Source organism: Cebidichthys violaceus, unplaced genomic scaffold (genome assembly GCF_023349555.1).
Source record: "Cebidichthys violaceus isolate CVI_PGR_0920_01 unplaced genomic scaffold, fCebVio1.0.p SCAF_21, whole genome shotgun sequence".
Lineage (NCBI taxonomy): Eukaryota > Metazoa > Chordata > Actinopteri > Perciformes > Stichaeidae > Cebidichthys > Cebidichthys violaceus.
In genome coordinates, this window is record NW_027176384.1 from 12,046,971 (window position 1) to 12,067,951 (window position 20,981).

The 20,981-nt window shown below is 44.1% G+C and overlaps 1 protein-coding gene across 1 annotated transcript in view; it reads right to left on the reverse strand.

Moving 5' to 3' along the window:
* Positions 1-4,926: 4,926 nt before the first annotated feature.
* Positions 4,927-20,981, reverse strand: part of sema3aa (sema domain, immunoglobulin domain (Ig), short basic domain, secreted, (semaphorin) 3Aa) — a 31,291-nt gene continuing 15,236 nt past the window's right edge. Inside the window, exons 3-17 of the mRNA XM_068717413.1 lie at positions 20,288-20,350; positions 16,737-16,856; positions 15,768-15,858; positions 15,555-15,674; positions 13,302-13,444; positions 13,026-13,140; positions 12,851-12,920; positions 10,326-10,470; positions 9,991-10,210; positions 9,489-9,580; positions 9,347-9,388; positions 8,949-9,106; positions 7,090-7,157; positions 6,833-6,981; positions 4,927-5,856 (exon numbers count right to left, since the gene is read on the reverse strand). Of these exons, the coding sequence (XP_068573514.1) occupies positions 5,125-5,856; positions 6,833-6,981; positions 7,090-7,157; positions 8,949-9,106; positions 9,347-9,388; positions 9,489-9,580; positions 9,991-10,210; positions 10,326-10,470; positions 12,851-12,920; positions 13,026-13,140; positions 13,302-13,444; positions 15,555-15,674; positions 15,768-15,858; positions 16,737-16,856; positions 20,288-20,350 (2,328 nt within the window). The 3' untranslated portion in view covers positions 4,927-5,124. The remainder of the gene's footprint in view (positions 5,857-6,832; positions 6,982-7,089; positions 7,158-8,948; positions 9,107-9,346; positions 9,389-9,488; positions 9,581-9,990; positions 10,211-10,325; positions 10,471-12,850; positions 12,921-13,025; positions 13,141-13,301; positions 13,445-15,554; positions 15,675-15,767; positions 15,859-16,736; positions 16,857-20,287; positions 20,351-20,981) is intronic.

Sequence of the window (20,981 nt, forward strand, 5' to 3'; positions counted from 1 at the left end):
TAAAAAGGGGACTGTATGTAAGTTATTGGTGTCGGCAGAGAGGTTGAACCTTGTGTTTCACTTTTGAAAAAAAAAGAAGAAAAAAAAAAAAGGAAGATCCTCCACAGCAGTAATAGGACTTCAGCTAATGATTATTTTTAGTTTCTCCATTTATTGGTTAATCCTTTGGTCTATAAAATGTGAGAAAAAAAAAGATGTTTCCATTATGTTTACACATACTTTGCTGCCCTATTTGACCCGTCAGGGGAAGGCAATAAACGAGAAGGCAAAGGGAGTTGCACCTGCATCACAGTTCTGGCTCAGCGGGGTTGCGGTCTTGACGGAAAATGTCATCGAGCACCAAGGAGGGCTGCTCTGTATCAGATCCCTCCCCAGTTGCCATGGTTTCTGCAGCAGCTGCCACTCACCAACAGCGTTCCTAATTATGGGATCACTTGAATATTAGTTCAATGGACATGACAGTTCCCTGCAGAGCAGTGCAGCACACCTACAAAGCCTACAGCTGCAAGCTTCCACTTCACGTATACGTTTGTGAACTTTATGAGTCACCACTTTTTTTCTTTTTTTTTTTTACAGCAGCTCAAAAAGGAGAGAGAGAGAGAGAGAGAGAGAGAGAGAGAGAGAGAGAGAGAGAGAGAGAGAGAGAGATTACCAGGGAAACCAGGAAGTGAGAAAAGATGGAGTGATGAGGATAGGGGTGTTTTGCGATATACCGGTAAAAAAATGAAATATTCATATACACATATGATAATATCAGGGGGGAGGGGGCAAGCAGTGAGTTCAGCAACCTGCTGTGTCCTCCTCTCGGCTTGCCCACACACGTGATTTCCCACAATCCTTTGGGCTTGCTCCTGGGCAAGAAAGAATGAGTGAGCTTCTGAATAGAGCCTATTTTCAAGAGCAGTGAGAAGCTTTACACACACACACACACACACACACACACACACACACACACACACACACACACACACACTTTTTCTCAAATACGGCGTCATACATTTCAGATTGAATAGGGAAATTCAAAATGTAAACAAAAACATTTGCTTTGGAATTAATTTACTAATCAATTTAATACAGTTTGCTATAATAATCATAATGCCTTTGAAATGCTGAATGTGCACGTATCCTACGCCAGCTAAGTTGTTGTTGAGAGTCTGCTGTAAAAAATAAAAATAAAATAAAAGTAGCTGTGAGGAGCAGAAGAAGGGGAAACGCTTCAGACAGTGAAGAAGCTCCCTAAAGCAAAGGACACAGTAATAAAACCCTCCAATATAATGGTCCAGACAACTCCTTTCTACGGCTCAACAATGTGTATTCTTTAAGACTGAGACAGACACACACACACACAGGACATTCAAGGACAGTCGCCATGGTAACAGTGCCAGCAAATTCATAACAGGTGTGCGAATCTTGAGGGCAGTGGACGTGATTGCAGCACTCTAATCACTTCAGCTGACATGCATGCGCACGCACGAGCACACAGTCCCTGAGAAGAAGGGTCATTGTGGCCGACTGTGAAAGGAAGACATTTCTGTAGAAATATTACACGTGAAGACGTTTCAGCTTCCACTTCCTTACCACAAGAGTCTGATGGGCTTTGACAGACCAGGCTGCACGGGCAGCCAGACAACAGTGGCCTCTGGTGGTTCCTCATGAGAATCATCGTTGTCTCTGCAGGCCAGGCCACAGTCCCCTTTATTGTTTGAGTTTACAGGCCTTTTATAATGGAAGACATTTTGACCGATTCAAAATTTCATGTCGCTGATTGACTTTCAGGGTGCTGGTATTGTGCATGCTTGGTTCACCGTCACGGCTTACTGGGACACTGTGCACCTGTGCAAAGTCAAAATGTCTGTTGTGTCTGCCGAGAACAACTGCAAACTACCTTGAATAATAACTGCAGGATAAAGAAAGGTATCTGCTGAGCACAACAGCAGGTGAGTGTACTTTTTATTTATTTTTGTAATTAGTTAAGTATGTTGGTTTTCTTCATTAGCTGTAACATGTTGGTTCATTTCAATTACGGACGACAACAAATCTCACTTACCTCTAGCCGTGCAGATAGTTTTAGATTCATGAGCCTGTCTTGAAACATATCCATCTGTGAGATGTTTTTTTTTGCCTCAATGAAAGTAAATCCATTCTCGCAGCACTATACAGATTACATTTTAACAATGTAAGAACACCGAGGCCCCTTTTTTTTTTTTTTTTTTTTTTTCCCATAGCAAACATGTTGACCCCGGCACGGCAGGGCCAGCACAGGTGAAACGCATCGTCTAAATGACGTCTCACTTCTGTCAAGTGTCCCAGTGAGCCAGAATGTGCAATACCAGGCTCCTGAACCAGGCTCACCTTCATGGGCTGCAGCGTTTTCTAATAGTATCAATTTCACCTGTGCTTTTACTGAAATGACATGTCCAAATATCTGCTGTGGGGGAAAAAAAAATACGAGTTGTAAATGTCTTTTCATTCAAAGACAGCATGTCCTGTGAATTACGCAGCGTAATGGGGGACGGTGTTTCTGGAAAGACACGTTGCACACACAATCCCATCAGCCTCAGCTGACGGCCTTTTGTTACCAAATATTAGCATTTTAACACGCTAAACTATGATGGTGAACGTGATCAACGTTCCTGTTAAACGGCAGCGTGTTAGCCTTCATTCTTGAGCACGCTGAGGTTGGCGTTTAGCTCAATCCAGACTCACACAGCCGTCGGCGAGGCTGTAGATTATTATTTTGATCATTTTTGGATTATTTATCATTCTGGTGACAGAAAGTGTTCCAGATGGTGTTTCTTCTCTTGCAGACTCTCCGATCCTGTATGTGCAGCTGTGTTTTTCGCGTACGTTTGTTCTCGTATAAAATGAAGTGCAGCTGAGGACACCGTGTGCAGGACGTTTTTTTTTTTTTTTGATTGAAATGACTGAAATGAGAACAAATGGACCTTTTTTTTTTTTTTTTTTTTTGTAACGGAGATGTTTATTTAGACAACTGAATGCATGCCAGAAAGAACTGTGCTACAGCAGCGGTAACTTTCAGCTCTCTCACTTTACTAACTCTGAGGGAGAGACCCGAATCGGGGACACACCAAACTTTGGAGTATTGGTAGAGAACACGATCTGCTCTAAATTATTGCATTGACACATTACTCTTGTCATGTATTGAGGGGACAGGGGACATGGGTTCCATTGTTGAGTCGAAGTTTAAGGAGCTTGGATCTTAAACAGCTTTGGCCAGAGTGTCATGAGTTGTAAATATCACTGTTTTGGCAAAAGGACAAAAGTGAACCACACCTTGCGTTAAGGGAACTTTACCTCTCACACAAAACACGTAAAGAGACGATTCAAAAAGATGCACTTACTGTAGGTAGCATTCACATGCAGTATAACGTGTCTTCTCCTTCAGACTAAATTTAACTTTTTTTTTTTCTCCACTATTTCTTACAGAGATTCACAGCTAATGTTTTTCAGTTTTGGGGAATTATCTTACACATAATGGAAACCGGATGACACGTCGAATGGATTTGGGAGAAAGGAAAACGTTATGAGATCATCTGTTATGACAGTCAAAAGAGACAAAATTGTGCTTATCGTTAGTGGGATCTCTATCAAAAATGTAGCAATGACACAAACCCCTGTACTCGTGCTCGTGAGTCATTTTCAACCCTTTCTATCCCCAAAAAAGGGATTCCTTGACATTCTTTCACCCAGTTGGTCCATCAAAGGTTCCTCAGTTGCTGTTGCCATCGTTTCTCCAATATACTGATGAGCCAAAAACACCATAATATCAAAAATAAATGCAACCCTTTCACAAAACAATGAGCAATAAATAATAATCAAGTGGTGTTCTTGTACTGTATATGTACTGTATATACACAGAGTTAAGTTTGTCGTATATATGTACACAAAACAACTGGCAGTCTATTTTGGACTGGGTTTTTAAGAACAGCCTACAACTGGAATTCGTTCCCAGATTCTATAAATCCCAGAAAAAGCAACACCATAATAACTTACATAGAATCCTCAAGAGCAGAAGGGATAATGCACAATGAGACTACTATGTTGTTTGTAATTTTAGCCCCCCAAAATAGAAGCACTGGTCTGGAAAAGGAAAGGAACTATAAAAGAAAAATGTAACATTTCTTTAGGTAGGGTGTAAAAAAAAAAAAAAAAAAAAAAAAAAAAAAAAAAAAGAAGAAAAGAAAAGCATCTAGAATTCCATAAAATAACTAGCTTATTAAAACATTGATTGACAACAACATGCACAATGTTTCCCCAGCCTCAGGTGGAGATGGTTCTGATGAAGCACTTTCTCTGCACCGTGGCATGACTCTGCAGTTTTTGCATGTGATAATGCTTCTATTTGTTTCATGAGGGACACCGGTACAACCCCCTCCCTGTCCTCCTTTTAGGGTGCTGTCGTCTGTCTTCACTTGGAAAAAGACTAGACGGAAGGTTCTTTTTCTCCTCAAACAGTTCTTCAAAATAAGAGGTTTTTTTTTTTTTGTTTTTTTTGTTTTGTTTTATCCATTCCATAAACACACAATCTTGCAGTTCACATGCTCAGGTCAAAGAGGACAGCAGGTTGCAATGGACGCATGATTTCTTCTCCAGAAATGTCTGTGTATCTCTTAATGTCTCCAAAACTGTCCTTTCAGCATACTAAGTCCATATGCCAACAAACACCTGACTAAACATTTTTGTCCCAGTCTTATTTTAGTAGCTTATGTACAGGAAGTTGAAGTGTCCTGGGAAACCAGCCATATCCTCGCACATGTACAGTTTGCGTTCCGGTTTTTCAGTCCTCTGTTGACCTTTTGTCCTCTTCACAAGTTATGTGCATTTGAGTTTGTGTCTTTTGAATTAGAGTTTCATAGTTGTCGCATGAGTGCAGCTCATGTATGTCTATCTAAAAGTGTGTGCTGCTGTTTGTTTGTTTGTTTGTTTTTTTTACGGGTTTTTGTTCTGCTGTTGTTGCGGCGAGGTCACTGAACCTTACATTGGACACACAATCTATAGAACGCGTTTGTGTGTTGATGTGTGGATGCATGGGTTTGTGCTTGTACGTGTAGATCTGGTTGCATGTGTGCATCTCTGTGCTTTTTTTTTTTTTCTTTTTTTCCCTCAAACGCTTCGTGGGGGTCTTTGAAGCTCATGGGTCCTCCTGTTGCGTCCCTTCTTATTTTCCTGCATCCGTCTCCACTTGGCTGCGTGCTGGCTGCTCGCCCTCGCCCCCCCGGCAGCCTGAGAACCAGCCTGGCTGCCCTGCCCCTTCTGGCCGCTTTGCGTCTTCTGATTGTTCTTAGGCGCCTGGACACTCAACATACCCAGATTTGGTTGAGCTTTCTGGGTAGTCTGGCTTCGTGCTGGCCCTTCCACTGTTGGCCCTCCAGCCTGGGGCCCTGGCCTGCTCTGCGGTGGACTGGCTTGCTGCTTCTGGGCGTTGGGAGCTAAAGCTTTAGGCCGTAATGCAGGGTTGGAACCGCCAGTGCTGTCGGGTTTACCCTGACCGTTGCCGTTGGGCGTCTTCACCCTCTTCTGTTTGCGTTCTTTCTTCCAAACTCGATCGCAGAACTCTTCCACGCTGTTGAGGTCTGGGTGGTCCAAGAGAGACAGGAAATCGCGATACCACAGCCTGTGCTTGGGAGAGGGACCGACCCCGCCTCCTGCACCGGGAAGTCCGGGAAGGATGTCACCCAGTTTCTGGGCGGGGATGACCTGGAGGTTGAGGCGCAGCAGGGGCTGGATGAAGCCGTGCTCGACAGCCTGGCAGTGGTAGATACCTGTGTCGGACTGGGTCAGAGTGCGTATGAGCAGGCCCTGGTCTGTACGGAGCACCCTGTCATCGAGCTTGATCTATAAAAGGAAACGGAGAGGAAAAGCAAAAAAAAATATATTTAGAGCAAGATATTGGAAAAAGGGAAACAGACAAACAACAGGTGTGTTCCCGTCTGGACCAGAGTTTCTAGAAAGTGTCCGATTTCCCAATTGATTCCATGTTTTAGGGCATAAAAATGCGTTGCTTACGCATTTACCTTGCTAAAAAAAAATGGTAAACGTCCACCTCGCATGTCTTTGAGTTGCATGTTGGACCACAATCAGCCTCCAAACAAAGTTTGTCTTCAATTTAAGGTGAGCACGGATACACTTTCCTCCTTCAGCAGATGTGTGAAAACAGGCTTATAGTGTGAAACTCAACACATACATTGTTCTGCACAGTTAACCTCAACGAGTGACGCAACAGTACAAGCTAAGGCACTGTGTGAAAAATGCACCCACATCATTAATCTGAAAGAGCCTATTGTGTTGCAGCATGTGAGCTTCAGTGGTGTAAAAAGAAACATAAGATAAGATGTTTGTAGAAGATAAAATGATTGCTTTCCAGAGAAACCAAAAAAAAGCAGAAGATGTGCTTCTGATAAGCCTTAAAACGCTTGGATGTGTTACTCAAACTGGACTTCCTGGATTGCATTTCTTCGCATCATCGGTACCTAAAACCACAGGCCCTGAACGCCCGGTTAGACAAATACAGCCCCAGTGGGGAGTCAGGCGAACGTTAATGAGTTGCATCATAGGGTCAGGAGTTAATCTAAACATCCACACCCCTAGGTTACCGCCCTTTTCATGTCACTGAGGTTAAAAGGCCACAGAGGTCAGAGTTCATTACATGATAACACAGAGAAGGAAAGGTGTGGCCTTTGTTTTGTTTGCGGGAGTTGAATTGGCATGAAATTGAGCTCAACATTGGGACGTGTGGGTTTCACAACCATCCAGTTGCACATTTTCCGTTGCCTGCTTTTTTGAGAGGCGACGACGTGAGAACCGTACACACCTCGTGCTTGCGGTCGTCGCTGGGCTTCTGCAGCTGCCAGTATGTGAGCGCTCTCTGAGACTTCGGGCTGCACTCGAGGAACATACTGCTGTTCTCCACACCATACACACCCCGGTCCTCCACGCTGCCACCTAAGCCGTCCGAATCGTCTAATCAAACCAAAACACACACACACACACAGGTCGGGGGAATGAGAAGTGTGTGTGGCGAGAAGGGGAGAGAGCGTGGGTGTTTGTGCGTAGCGGTCATTAAGGTACCATGATGCTGGAGATCTGAGCACTGAGAGAGAGGGTCTCCGTTTCTGATGTCCTGTCGTCTGGTTCGCCTGGGAAGAAACCACAATGAAAGTTAATGGCAAGAAGTGGGTGTACTGGTAATGCAAGCATCATATGTTCTACAGAATGGACCACAAATGCACTTCTCACATGTTCTGTTCTCCGTACTGTTTATTTTCAACCACTAGGGGGCAATGTTACACAACACAATTCCACATTCGGCTTCACCTACGTTTAAGGACTGGAGAGTGGCTATTTATTGAACCTTCGCTCCACTGTTAAATCACATGAGGGGAAGGAAAAAAAAAAATTGAATCCTGGCAGAATTGTAGGACACATAAGCCTGCAGAGCAATGAAACAACAAGCTCCATTGCCTGCTGATGAACCGTTATTATGAAAAAACATACAGCATGGTTTCACCCGTGAAAAAGCAGCCCCCGCTCTCTGTCGTCTCGATATGAAAGTCCACTGTGTCATTCCGATTTTCTTACTGTGACGGAAAGGCGTTTTTTTCATAGCCTGGCGTTACTGACTAACTGCGAAGGCGTCTCCCCTTGTTCCCAGTTGTCATGGTCGCGTTTTTAAAATCTGATGAGCGCTGCAAAAATCGAATCAGGAAGAGGTGGCGTGAGCCAAAGGTGAGGCGAGGGTTGGAAAGAAGGGAATAAAGTAGAACCGTTGTGTAAAAAAAAAAGGAAACAGATGGAGTGGAATGGTCAGCTCGTGTGTGTGTGTGAGAATTCTGCACACAAAAATATTGCCACGAACATCCCTCGTCCTTTACTTCTGTGTGGCACATATATATTTGGACACTCGTCTTTCTGTCTCTTTCTCACACATGTCCCTCTTCTTCTTTTTTTTTTTTTTTTTGCTTCCTAGGCTCACATTCCTGTCTTTTTTGGCCGTCTGAGCACGTGCGGGGCCCGGTGTCTGGTTCTCATTCTGGGAGGGAAAATATTTGCAGTGCAGAGGAGAGAGGAGAGAGGAGAGAGGAGCCGGTCCTGGCCTTAACCGCGGGGTGTGCCACCTCGTCTGTAACCCTGCCAAGCTGGAGTATACCCACTGGCCTACTTCTGCTGGTGTGAGAAGTTCTGGATGAATGAGATGCAGGGGTGTAGTGCTACGTGTGTGTGTGTGTGTGTGTGTGTGTGTGTGTGTGTGTGTGTGGGCTGTGGTGGTCAGCCTAATCCTGCTGGATACAGCAGAGGGTAATTTGAGGGTGTGTATGTTCATACCTCCTGGCTGCAGGGTGAAGCGGTCAGACAGCTCCTGTTGGCTATAATTTAGTGTGTGTTTACTTGTGTAGATGTATGTTCCTATGTGTCTTTTTATGACTGTGTGTGTGTGTGTGTGTGTGTGTGTGTGTGTGTGTGTGTGTGTGCGCACACATCTTGGCTGTCGGGCGACGGCTTCACAACTCGGAACAACTGTTGCTGGCAGAAGTTATAACCCATGTTGCTGGATTGTACCTCTCGGAATGCATACTTGGCCTGCTCGTATTTAATGACTGTATTTTGTGCCCGTGTAATATTCTAACTCCTGATTACTTCCATGTTTAGATGTTCTGGCACGAACCGCGTAACCGTGTACTTTTTTTTTTTTGGTTTTGATTCACAGCACTTGCTTACAGAAACAACGTCGTATATCAGGATGCCCTTGAGCAAAGCATTCAAAGCGCGATTGCGACATCGGACATGCAGGTGCGCCGATAACTCCCAGGCGCGTGAAGACATTAACACAAAGGCAGGCTGTTGCTGAAAAGAAGCACGCCGGTTCAGCAAGCCCTGCGAGGATAAATAAAGGTCAAAGGACTTGTTTGGTGCGTGCGTAGGCTCCCTACCTCTTGGCGGTAGGAAAGTATCTCGAGCACTCGCTGCCGTCCCAGGCGCAGTAAGGGTCTCTGGCCAGGCAGCACTCGGCGCAAGCTTTCCCATACACCTCACAACGATGTAAAGACATCTGCGATACACCCAGGCCAGAGCCAAGGTACAGCTGTTGCTGTGGGAGCAAAAGAAAGAGCGAAGATGTAAAACTTGAGGATTCCTGTGAGGCTCAGCTGGAAAGGCTCTTGTAAGAATTAGGTGGTTGTGGGTTTGGCTCCCAGTGGGCACGTTACATATCTTTGTGTTTGGATATCAGTGTTTGTTTAATGGCCCAGGCGTTCTCACTCTTTAGTTTCACTTCTAGCCCTGTCAACAACTTCTGGAGAGGTTATTATGTGTGGAGACAACTTCTTACCTGCTTAGTGGACAGCTCCATAGCAGTAATGGCAGTGGGCTCCTGCACAAAGCAAACACAGCACAGCTGCTTTTATAGTGTTTCTTTCTATAGGCATTCAGCTTCATAAATTGTTGTTAACGCTCAATTTTCAAAGTCTTACCCTGAAGACGGTCATCTCTTCGAGCACCACCTCTTCCAGGTCATGCCAGCTCTCTCTGGGTATTGTCACCACCTTCAGTACTGTGCCCATGTCTGAAAGAATATTGACGTTCACATACTGTATATGCATTCTATATATGTTTTTATCAAGTATGAATAATGTTTGCTAGTTAAGAAATTCACTGTTTAAAGTCCCAATCAATCTCTGGCTGTTGGAATATGTAAACGTGCTTGATGCGTGTTGTAAATATGTGACGATTTTTATCCAAATGTTATTGTTTGAGTGAATCAAATAAAGTAACTATTTTCATGTTTTAGCTGTTATTTAAATATCAAAGAGCTTAGGTGTACAGGGACATATAATGCTGCGTCCTTCAAAACTATTTAGACTCATTTTTGATTTGTGAAAATACGTAGAAATGCGTAACAATTAACCTTAAATGCCATGTTACTGTGACGGATTTCCATCATTTAAAGCAACGACTAACTGTGACGTTGCGTACCTGTCCCGATGAACATGACGTCATACTGTCCGTCCTCGGCCTCCACTCTGTCCACCACCAGCTGGGAGAACTGGTAGTCCACGTCTGTTCGCACCATGATGGGACGCCCGCCTATCGGGTGCACCGGGTTGTACATGGCTGGGTGACCCCTGGCGAAGGTGATGACATCATCAGGGAGGTCCTTTGTGGAGTCGAATCCTCCAAATGTCTTGCTGGGGCACTGAGAATCAGACCAAAGTTAAAAAAAAAAAAATGAGAAGCAGTGTTGTGCTAATTTCACTTTATTGCTTGTAAAATCACTCCATTTGTGGACAATTGTTTGCGTGGAGACTCACAGTGCCAGGGCGGGGGTAGGGCACCCTCCCCTGGAAAGGCACCCACTGGTAGGTGGGTCCATCTCTGTGGGCGTAGGGACCCAGGAAAACCCTCCTGATGTCTGCCATGTTGTACATGCACACTGCTGAGCCTTTAAAGATGTTACTGTGGAGAAAGAGAAGAGAAAAAGAGTTAAAAGATGAAGGGAGGGCGGGAGTGAGAGGGCGGTGGAATAAAGAAAGACGACACACAAAAGGGATTCACAAACAATCGGTCACAAGACAGGGATTAAGAGCTTGTGAAATACTGAAGAAAGACAACAAAATGACCCTTCATCGCACAAAGACGGAGGGGAGCGCGGTTGTCATTACCTAAGTGTAGGAATGACAGATTGGAACTTCTCTCTGATTGCTTCCAGCCTCTTGAGAACAGACAGGAATTTGGGCACACCACCAACAAAACAGAAGACCTGGTTCAGAGCATATTTGAAATCCCCTTCAATATTTTGCGAGCGCTCGCTCGAGCCAGATGGGTGGATTTTGATTTTCACTCGCCAGGCGAGGCCTAAAGCAGGCAAGGTCAATCAATCATGCATGAAAAAAAAAAAAAAGAGAGAGAGAGAGAGAGAGGAAATTTCGTGGATTTTACTTCAAATTCATACTCTGCCCAGGTCATCCAGAAGACAAGCAATTTGAGCTGTGACTCATGAAAGTGGAACATTTGGGAGTTTCACAGGAATATTCCAAGATACATATATATTCCAAAAGAGTCATACAAATATTCCTGTGGAGATTGTGAGAAAGCAAGTTGGCTGTTTAAAATTCTGCACATCATGAAGTCCATTAACCTCTGACCACACGAAAGGGGGGTTTGTTTCACCATTTTATAGACGTGCAATTATTTGTTTGTAGGTCAAGATGTTCAGAAAATCATTCATCAGCTTTTTGTCACTTTTTTTTTTTTACAGATGGTAGATTTTAATTTGAACAGCCAGTCTCTCGCGTAGGCAGGAACCAAATGCTTCAATAAGAGTCGGCGCGTTCCTTTGTCTTGCTGACTGCAATGGGAAGTTGTATCAGACTAATTAGGGATGTGGCTGGCATAAACACAGCCGACAGTACTCACCAAAGCATGGAAGATGAATGGATTAGCATTTGAAAATGTTAATTACAGAGAAATTCAATTAACTCCAGGAGCAAAAAGAAAAAAAAGAAAAAAAGACACTCCAATATCTATGCTTAAGAAGGACGAAACATGTGTTGGAGCAGTTTAAGAGAAAGGCACACATATTCAGTCGACCCCACAAAAATGCGCACACACACACACACACACACACACACACACACACACACACACACACACACACACACACACAAACAGCACAATCAAACATTGATCTGTCAGTGGCAGCTTCTTTGTGCCTCATTAAGCAGTGATATTAAAAGCCCGGTCCCTCTGAATCTCTTCTCTATTCATCTCCGAAAAGCGGCCACTTAGAAAAACCAATTAAACCACTCTAATTCCTCAATGCCCCATAATTGAATTTTAAAGCGTGCATGTGTGTGTGTGTGTGTGTGAGCCCGCATGAGGGTACGTAGGTGTACACCCACCACCACGCACCGACCTCTAGCTTTTCATACATCTCCAGGAATGAAAGAAAAGCCACACGGGCCTGGTGATGCGAGGCGTCTGTCGGTATGCGTTAGCTTGCGCCGGCGTGCTATTCGGGCCGTCTTATCATTAGCCGTGATTGATGGTGAAGTGTTTGTCCTCCTTTGAAAGCAGTTCAGAGACACCACTGGACACAAAATACCCCCCCCCCCCCCCCCCTCCTCCTTCCCAAATGCAAATTCATCATCATCATGATAAGTGCCGCCATCTGTGCCATTTCAACTCACTTATCTGGCCTGGCCCATGCCTTCACCTCTCCGCATGCTTCAATAGAGCCCCACCCAGCCATCTGAAAACCCTCATTCAAGTCTGGGGCGGCGGCCAGGGGACAGACGCGCGTTCCTGCTGAGTGAATATAGTGTTTCTCTCGCTCCCTCCTGCTCCATAATCTGATTTCCCTACAAGCCTCTGCCAAGGTTTCAGTGAAAAAAGGGGACAGGTAGCGAGAAGCCGGCTAAAAGCAATCTTCCATCCTGAGATGCGGGGAGGGGAACCGCATGAGGGGAAAGCGACCATAAGACACCTGTAAGTGGATTACGGCACGGGGAGCGCTGTCTGGGAACATGACGGGCGGCGCGCTTGGACGCTCGCATCCTGCCATGTCATTTCGAACGGTCAGGGAATTACAGATAAAGGCGTGGAATAAAGGTTGTGAAACGGCGCAAAGGAAATATGAAGCGAGTGTGTTTTTCAAACACAGAGGAAATAACTCGTCTAGGACGGCTGCAACGTTGAATTTCTATCAGTTGCTTCTGATCTCCTAGCAACAAATCAACAAAACAAATCCGATACTACCAGCGGCCGCCAAGTTGTTCTCAACGTGAGCCTTTGCACGCACATTATGGAGGTCATATGAAAAGACGTGGGTCTGTACCTGGATGTGGTGAATACAGCGTATATAACTGGATTCTTTGGGTCCTTGGAGCTCATGAGAAACACGTCCTCTGAAAGAACAAAGCAAGAATGGGTGAAGGTGAGGTTTTTTTTGTCATCAGCATTTTTGAAAGAGAGACTTTTCATCGAATGCCAAATAATGAATACACACTTACGCAGCTCATCGAAGTGTGTATCAATGCCGTTGACCCCGGGCACTGAACACATTAGCCGGGCCTTGAGGAAAGTGGTCCATTTGTTCACCAGACTCCTGTGACCTCCCATGTCATTCTGTATCACAAACCCCCCAAAAAAACTCACATTTCTGCAAACTGACATAAACGTGCTGTTATTTCTGTAGGACTATTCAGATTTTAAACAAATTACTGTGAATCTTTTCATGACTTTTGAGTAAACTGTGATACGTTTTTTTTGTATGTGTGTGTTGTTACCTTACACAGTTGTCCTATCCTGGCGATGGTGGCCTTGCCAGTGTTCTCTCCGTCCATGGCGTTCTCCTTGAAAAACAGGAAGATCTTATCGTCTTCGGGGTTGTCACTTTCTGGGATCAAGTTAACGCCTATGAACCTGGGGTCTGGAGGGAAGAAAAGGAAAGAAGTTAAGCAGAGAAACAACATAGTATGCAGTAAAAAATATGCAAACGTTTGTTCGAACACACTTAAGTCCCACACGAACCTACACAAAAGTAATTTTACGATCCAACCTCCGCCGCAATGAGAATCCTTTTCACCCTTATTTTACACCTCCAAAACCTAATCCCCCATGATATTCTCCAGTCACGGCTCAGTAACAACAGCCATTCACTTTACACACTGGTGTTACAGTATCTGACTTTAACCCAAGTGAGCGCTCCAAGTCCAAATCCCACATAACTCCTTTCTCCAGGCCACATCCCCACAAACACACATGGCTCCGATTGTCCCCGGTAACACTTGAATACATTTATCTCGACGTTAAGCGCGAGAGGAAATCAAAGCTAAACGGGGCGAGCCGAGGCCTCCGGGCTGAGGTATCTCTGAGTTGAAGGGGCAGAGGGACTGAGGAAAAGAAAGGAAAAGAGGCCGCAGTCACTGCGGCGGCGGCGGCGGCGGCGGCGTCACGCGTAAAACGAGCCTGTGTCTAGAAGCTCGGGGGTTAGCTGGAGAGAAACAAGCCGTGCCATGTTACGCCTCCATGGCCGTTTAGGATATAGAGTAGCTGTGAAAAAGACCAGTGTGGCCAAAGTGGGAAGCAGATTTATCAGCGCTGTGCGGGTGCGAGACCTCTGGCATGAATCATGTGCCCCACACACTCCTCATAGCTCTATTGTGAATATGTGCCATTAAATCTACACGTTCATAAATTCAACCTCGCATGCCGTCGCATACGAAAACAGGCTTCTGCCGGTGTCGCCAACCATTGAGGTCATGCAATTCATTGCATTTTATTCCCAAACAAAAGGCCACTGTATTCAGTCGGGGTCTAATCGCACCTAACTGTTGAGTGAGTGGGCATTAAAGGGTGAAGGGATGTGTAAATACATTGCGTGAATAAAGACCAGCAAAGCCAAAGCGATACCATTTAGCCCTAAATCCTTTTTTAGAATCAACTGCTATGAAGAATTCATTCCCAACTTTCTTTCTTGTCGCATTTGAGCACCATGTAACCTTGTTGATAAAGGCTCAATAGAATATCCCCATCCCAGTAATCCGTGCAATTACAATCCCCCCTTTGTGGAGAAGGAGTTGGATTTTGCCGGGCCGAATGGCTACAATCCCCGGCGTATTTGTTTGAACAAGGTGAAAGATCGATGGAGATTAACGCTGTAACAATAGCTCCTCCCTTTTAAAATCACTCTTTATTAATATGTCACAGCAATCAGCACCGCAGAGAACAGTGTTTGTGATTTCTGAGGGTGGTGGGGGGAGGGTGGAGGGGGGATGAGAGGAATTTGACTCCACTACAGGAAAACAGCTGAGAGCGGATTAGTTCTGTGGGAAAGAGGCGGAAAAGGGATGGCACAGCTTGAGGGAAAGGTTCAAACTGACCTTTTGAGGCTCCCTAAGTCCTCCGCGGTGCCGAAAGATAGCCAGACAGACCGAGCAGTCAATAACCCTCACTGCCGCGCTAATCTTACGAGCGCAGGCAAATCCAGTGACTTTGTGAATGGGCTCTGATATCTGATGTCTGCACATGAATGGAAATGATTGGAGACTTGAGGCTTGTGAGAGAATGTAATGCTTCGAAGTCCATTGAAAAGCTCAATGGTATTCTTTCTCCAAAACTGGCCAATGACTATGGTTTACTTCCACCTCGTGCTGAATAGTAGAGGTTATTGTGGGCCACAAGTGCCCAATTTGACTTTAATAGTAACGTTTGTAGGAGTTTATGAGGTTTGAAAATGTATGTTATCTAGTTTTTGCAGTTTTGAACACCATTAAGTTCAAATGTAAGCGTCAGGACGGAAATTGCCTCTTAAAAAACAGGAAAGGAAACACGTTTGTGTCAACTACAGTGACAAAACCCGAGTATATTAAAAAAAAAAATTCATGAAGAAAAACTAGATTGTGCAAAACACATCATCTTTTTTCAGGAAAATGTATTTCTTCAGGAGTAAACTTAATTTATTTCAGCCATTGATACTTTCTCCACATGCTAAAATAAACTTTCTTATTGCTTTTTTTTTTTTTTTTTTTTTTTTTTACCATTCAGCCATCTTGAATCATGCTGCTCCGTTCTGATTGGATGATGATCTCCCAGGGTACGGAAAATGGCAAAGTCCCTTCCCATGAAATCAGCAGATGTGCCAGAGTACAGCTCTCCATCTGTTAGTGAGAAGAGCGTAGTTAGGAACAAATGACCAGTTCCGAAGTGAATGTGTACTTCCTGGAACTAATCACGGCAGAGATCAAACTCACCGATCAGCAGCGAGGCCGAGAGCATTTTGGGGTCGTAGGGGCTTTTCCCGCGGCCGTTCTCGAAATGCGAGGCCAGTCGAAAGATGTTTTCCTGTCGTGGAAAGGGTCAAAGTTCAAACTGAGGCCGAGTGAAAGCCACATTAAGCCTGGCTAAAGGTACATTTATAGCCTGTGCATCAAATTACACCAAATTCTCATTATAGCAAGCAGCGTTCGGGACGGGAAGCACCACAGCCTTTGGACAGATTTGATTACAGATCAACAATAATTTCTAGAACAAAAAGGAACAATGGGGGAATAAAGGAGGATCATGCGGCAAAAGCACAGCTCACCCTCAGAACTCAATAGAATTGAATATAAAAAAAAAAGAAAATACACAAAAGAGAGACCCAACTTACTCTGTTTTCTTTTAATCAATGACTGACAACACTACTTTAAATTCAAGTGAACTCATGCAGGCTCTTCTATACTCAAAACCTGCATGGTGCAAACAGTCATTCCTCTCCGCATTGTCGGACAGCAGAACCCATGCTGCTGCACTGATTAACCTGTAGACCTTCATCAAGGTGACTGATTCAACTTTCATGCGGGGAAGAGGTTGTTTCATTTTCCGAACCATGTAGCGACCACTTTTTTTTTTGTTCTAATTCTTCTTCACACAAAGGAAAACATTGATGTGAAGATAATCAATGAGGGGAACGGTTACCGCTGTGCTTTACCGAAATCCGTGCACGTGTTTGCGTGAGCGAGAGCATACACTTAGTGCAGCCGGTGCAGTTGCTGGTGCACATATTATTTCAAGGGGAAGCAATGACTTACTCTGTCATTAGTTCACTATAGCACTGGTGTCACACGCTCAATTGAGATCTAAATGACCTTTTGCATATATATAACTGATTAAACATGGAGTAAAAAAAAAAAAAACCTACAGCATTTGCTGAACCAACATTAATGCACCCGATTTATTACCTCTGCCCTCTTGCCCATTTCCAGAAAAGAACAGATGGGGTGGAAGGCTCCTGTGCCACAGATGTACAGGTGGGTCTGGTTGAAGGGTTGGAGGACCCGGATGAAGTTAGAACACTCTTTCTGGAAAAGAAATGAGACATGGAACATCAAATACCCCAACCCATGTATAATTTCATACATCTGGCAAAGAGATTTGAATACATTTTGTGTATGCATTACCTGTCTCTGTCTATATAGTAATACTACCGGTATAGTATATTATATAGCCTTGGAAAACATGTGAAACTTTTTTTTATGAAATAGATTGCATGTTAGCATTGATTTCCAAAAGCCTCCTCCGTGTTATAAAGTTTGAATTAAGTTTGATCCTTTATGAAAATAACGTTGACAATATTATTAGAGAAAAGTGCTGCGGTGATTCAATTGAAAATGGAGACTAATAGGAAGCAGAGACTGACGGAGAATAAAGGAAAGCTCTGTTGCAATTCCCTTCTAAAGCAGGGACTTTCCAGTTGGATTGGAAGAGACTTAGTCTCCTTTAAGGAAATCCCACCTGTAAGTCAAATCAGGCACTCAGATCTTTAATGATCCATATGTTTGAATTTGCTGAGGCTGTTTAGGTTGGCTCCCCAGCACATGCTGATAGTCCCAGTGGTGTGAGACTGTTTATTAGAGTGCTAATCAACAGGATTGGTTAATGTAGGAGGGCTATTAGCAGCCTCCAGGAGTTGATTTGGGCACATGTGGTTAAGAGATTAGGCTGGAGTTTGCCTTATTATAAATACATGCTGAATATCCACCTAACAAATAAGACTACCGCTATAAGACTCTATAACAAATCACCTCGGGCCAAATCAAATCGTTAAACCTCTGCACTACTGTTTATTTAGTTGATTTAATATTATTCTGTTATTCTATTCACTGTGTATATAGTATGCATTTTTTATATAACATCTTTACTCTATTATAATTGTATATATTGTGTATTGTGACATGTGTATTTTTCTTGTATTTTTCTTTTTCTTTTTTCTTTATATATAATATTAAGATTGTTATACCTGTAACCTATTGCTGCTCTGGAATCTAAGTTGCCATTTGTTTGGGGGATTTGAAAACGCAGCACTCGCATCACATCCGATGCAGACAGCCAAGTTACCGCTCTCTCTCCCTCCCGTTAACACGTGTATCTCTCCAGGCTTCTAGACCTCACAGACGTTTCCGTTGGATGATTTGATATGAGACATAAGCTGGATTCGAGGCTTCACTGTGTTCAGGTTCGAGTGATGACAGTTTCCAGTGCAGAACCAAATTCACTCTGGGATCACACAGTGCTAAGGCTTTCCAAAAAACTTAATTTCCTGCTATTAACCCTCAGAAAGGAAGAAACTTGTGTTTTGGCTCCGTCTCTTTCACCTTAAAGACTTTGATATTTTGAAACTGTATGCTTCACTGCTTGAGCTAGCAGCCTGTTAGCTTACCTTAGCATAAAGAATTCAATGAGAATGAAACAGCATATGAACCCTAGTAAAACCCACTACTTTGGCCTTTGTAAGATTAAACAAACCAGATATAGGAGATATAGATGGAGTGTGTTGACTTTGGACAGAGCCAGCTGTTTTCCCATTTCCAGTCTTTACGCTATGCTAAGCTAACTGGCTGCTGGCTACAGCGCCAAATTGAACGTACAGACCTGAGAGTGGTATCAATCTTCTTGTCCCATTGTCAAATAAGCATTCTTCGCTCAATGTCCCAAAACTATTTATTTTAATGTGAAAGCGTAAATGAATTGTATGTCAAACATATTAACTTGTTTAATAGAAAACTGTAGCATGCACTGACCTGGGGTTCATTCAAGCATGAAAACACCTTTAAACTGTGCAACTTAACGACTTTACCCGCTGTCTTTTCTACTGTGTTTGAACAGCGGGAGCTCACGTCCCCCGCACATCATTCTCACAACCTTATTATATGCATTTCACCAACTCCTATAATCCCCCCCCCCCCCCCCCCCCCCAATGTCAGGCCTGTTTAGGATTTTACATGGCTGTCTTCGAGTTTGACTCATTAGCTATGCGGTAGGTAGGTTACACAATTTACACCGACGGACGTTTGTTATGCGAGTCACTCAAACGTGCGGCTCTGTCTTGCCCCCAGGTGAAAAATGACTTCCCTGATCACAAACCATGTCATTATGTGAAAACCACAACAGCCGCTCAGGATAAATGAGTCATTATTGGATCCAAACTAATGACTCTCTTTGGACTGGATATTGATGATGACTTTCTGTTGGAGGAATAATGGACAGATTTGAATTTTGAGATTATAGTGAGGTCTCTTCTTGAATACGGAAAATGCTTTGGAAATGAAGGATAACTTTTGTGTTTCCTTTAATATCTGTAATGGCTGGAAAAATACTCAGAAATGACATAAGTCAGTTCTACGAAACTGTGAATCCAGTATCTGGGCCTTTTGTTCGCTGAATCAAATGCAACAAACCTGGGCCATGTTACACACTGGTCCTGCCAAGGAGAATGATACAGCCATGAGGCATTCTGTAGGGGGGCAGCTGTTACATTTGTTCTGCGGCTGTAAATTGTGGTTTGGAGAAATGCATCACTTTGGGAGTTCCGAATGCTTTGGTAATGTCCTAATCAAGGTTTCTCCCTGCTGCACTCCGTCTCGGCTCTCACCGCCTCATTTTCAAGGGTAAACATTTTCACAGCACGCAAATACCTCATCATTGTGTTTTGTGTGATTTTTGTAACCGCCAGAAACATTCCCTTTCAACCGTGCGAGGGAGCGAAGGTGCAGTGTTGCTTGCGCGGTGGCGACTTTGTGTTTGTGTCGAGAATCCCAAAAAGCTGGCTGGCGAGTTAGACCCGAGTGAAAGCTCTGCGATTTCAAACGTCTACGTGATTCTGGATAATCCTAAAAACCCTGCAGCCGCTGCACTCCGGACTCATCCAGCCATGAAATTAAGATCAGATATAACACAGAGAGGGCCTATCCAAACAGCAACGCTGAGACAACACACACTAACACCGCTGTGCACACAAGCAAAGCCGGTGGCATATAGTATGTGTTCGGCAAACTCGTGCACATGTGAGCTAACACGCGGCGTCAGATAACGAGGACTCGAACAATACACTCCACACATAAATATGCACACACTGCGCTCGATCTGAGGCGCAAACACACTCCCAACACTGTACGTCACAGCAGCAAATAACCTCCGAGGTAATGCGTCGTCGTCCTCGTGCCAATACTGCCGTACAGTGTGTTTTGAGTTGTGGATGTCAGTGGGGAATGGCCGACAGAGAGCACGCTGTGCCAGAGGTGAGATGGCACACGGCTACTGTACTATCGCCTCATCTATCGTACAGGGTGCTGGATCCAGGCAACTTCTCCTACGCTGTATTGCGGCATTTCCAGAGACATTGGTCTGTCTGTCCATGGATGCGCGGACGAAACCGATCATCTGTGTAACGAATAGAAGCATAAAATTGTAGGGAAGAGTTCAAACGATGACGCCGTCATGCACGCGGACTTACCCCGAGGTCTTTCCCCGCCCACTTGCATTCATCCCTCTTCGAGGGGGTGGCAGGCCACGCGATCTGTGCACAAGAGAGAAAGACAAAGTCACACTAGGCTGGAGGTGGAGCGCGGAGACTTACACGTTGTTTCATGAAACGGGGAAAGCAGTGAGTCAATGCGATGAATCAGAGGAAATCAAGATTTGTGTAATTCCAGGCGAATGACTTTGGATCGGTCGTGCTTTATTTTGACAGGTTACTCGCTCCGTTGTGTCCCTGTACATCCCTGGTCATATCGTGAGAGCTGGATGTGCATACGATAAATTAGGGATGGCCTTTTAAACGGTATAATGATAGACTGCATGGAAGTGTAATTAAAAACCAGGAGAAACAAACTGAGGTACAAATGTGCTGTGTTTATGTGAAATTGAATAATATACATATGTAGGAAGACATGGAAATATATACCCTCTATATTGCATTTGCTGTGTCAATATAGACAATTTATATGGTCTAAATATGAGTTCTGGTTCAAATTATGGCATATGAAAAACTCCATTCTACAGCTTAAATCCTGAGCATATGGTTCTACTTTTCCCTTCCAATATGAAGAGAAAGCAGGCTTTTGCTACTTTGTTTTGAAAAAGACGCACTGTGAACTAAAGAGTAGCTTTGTACTGTCCTTAAGGCGGATCTATCTGGTGTCACATGA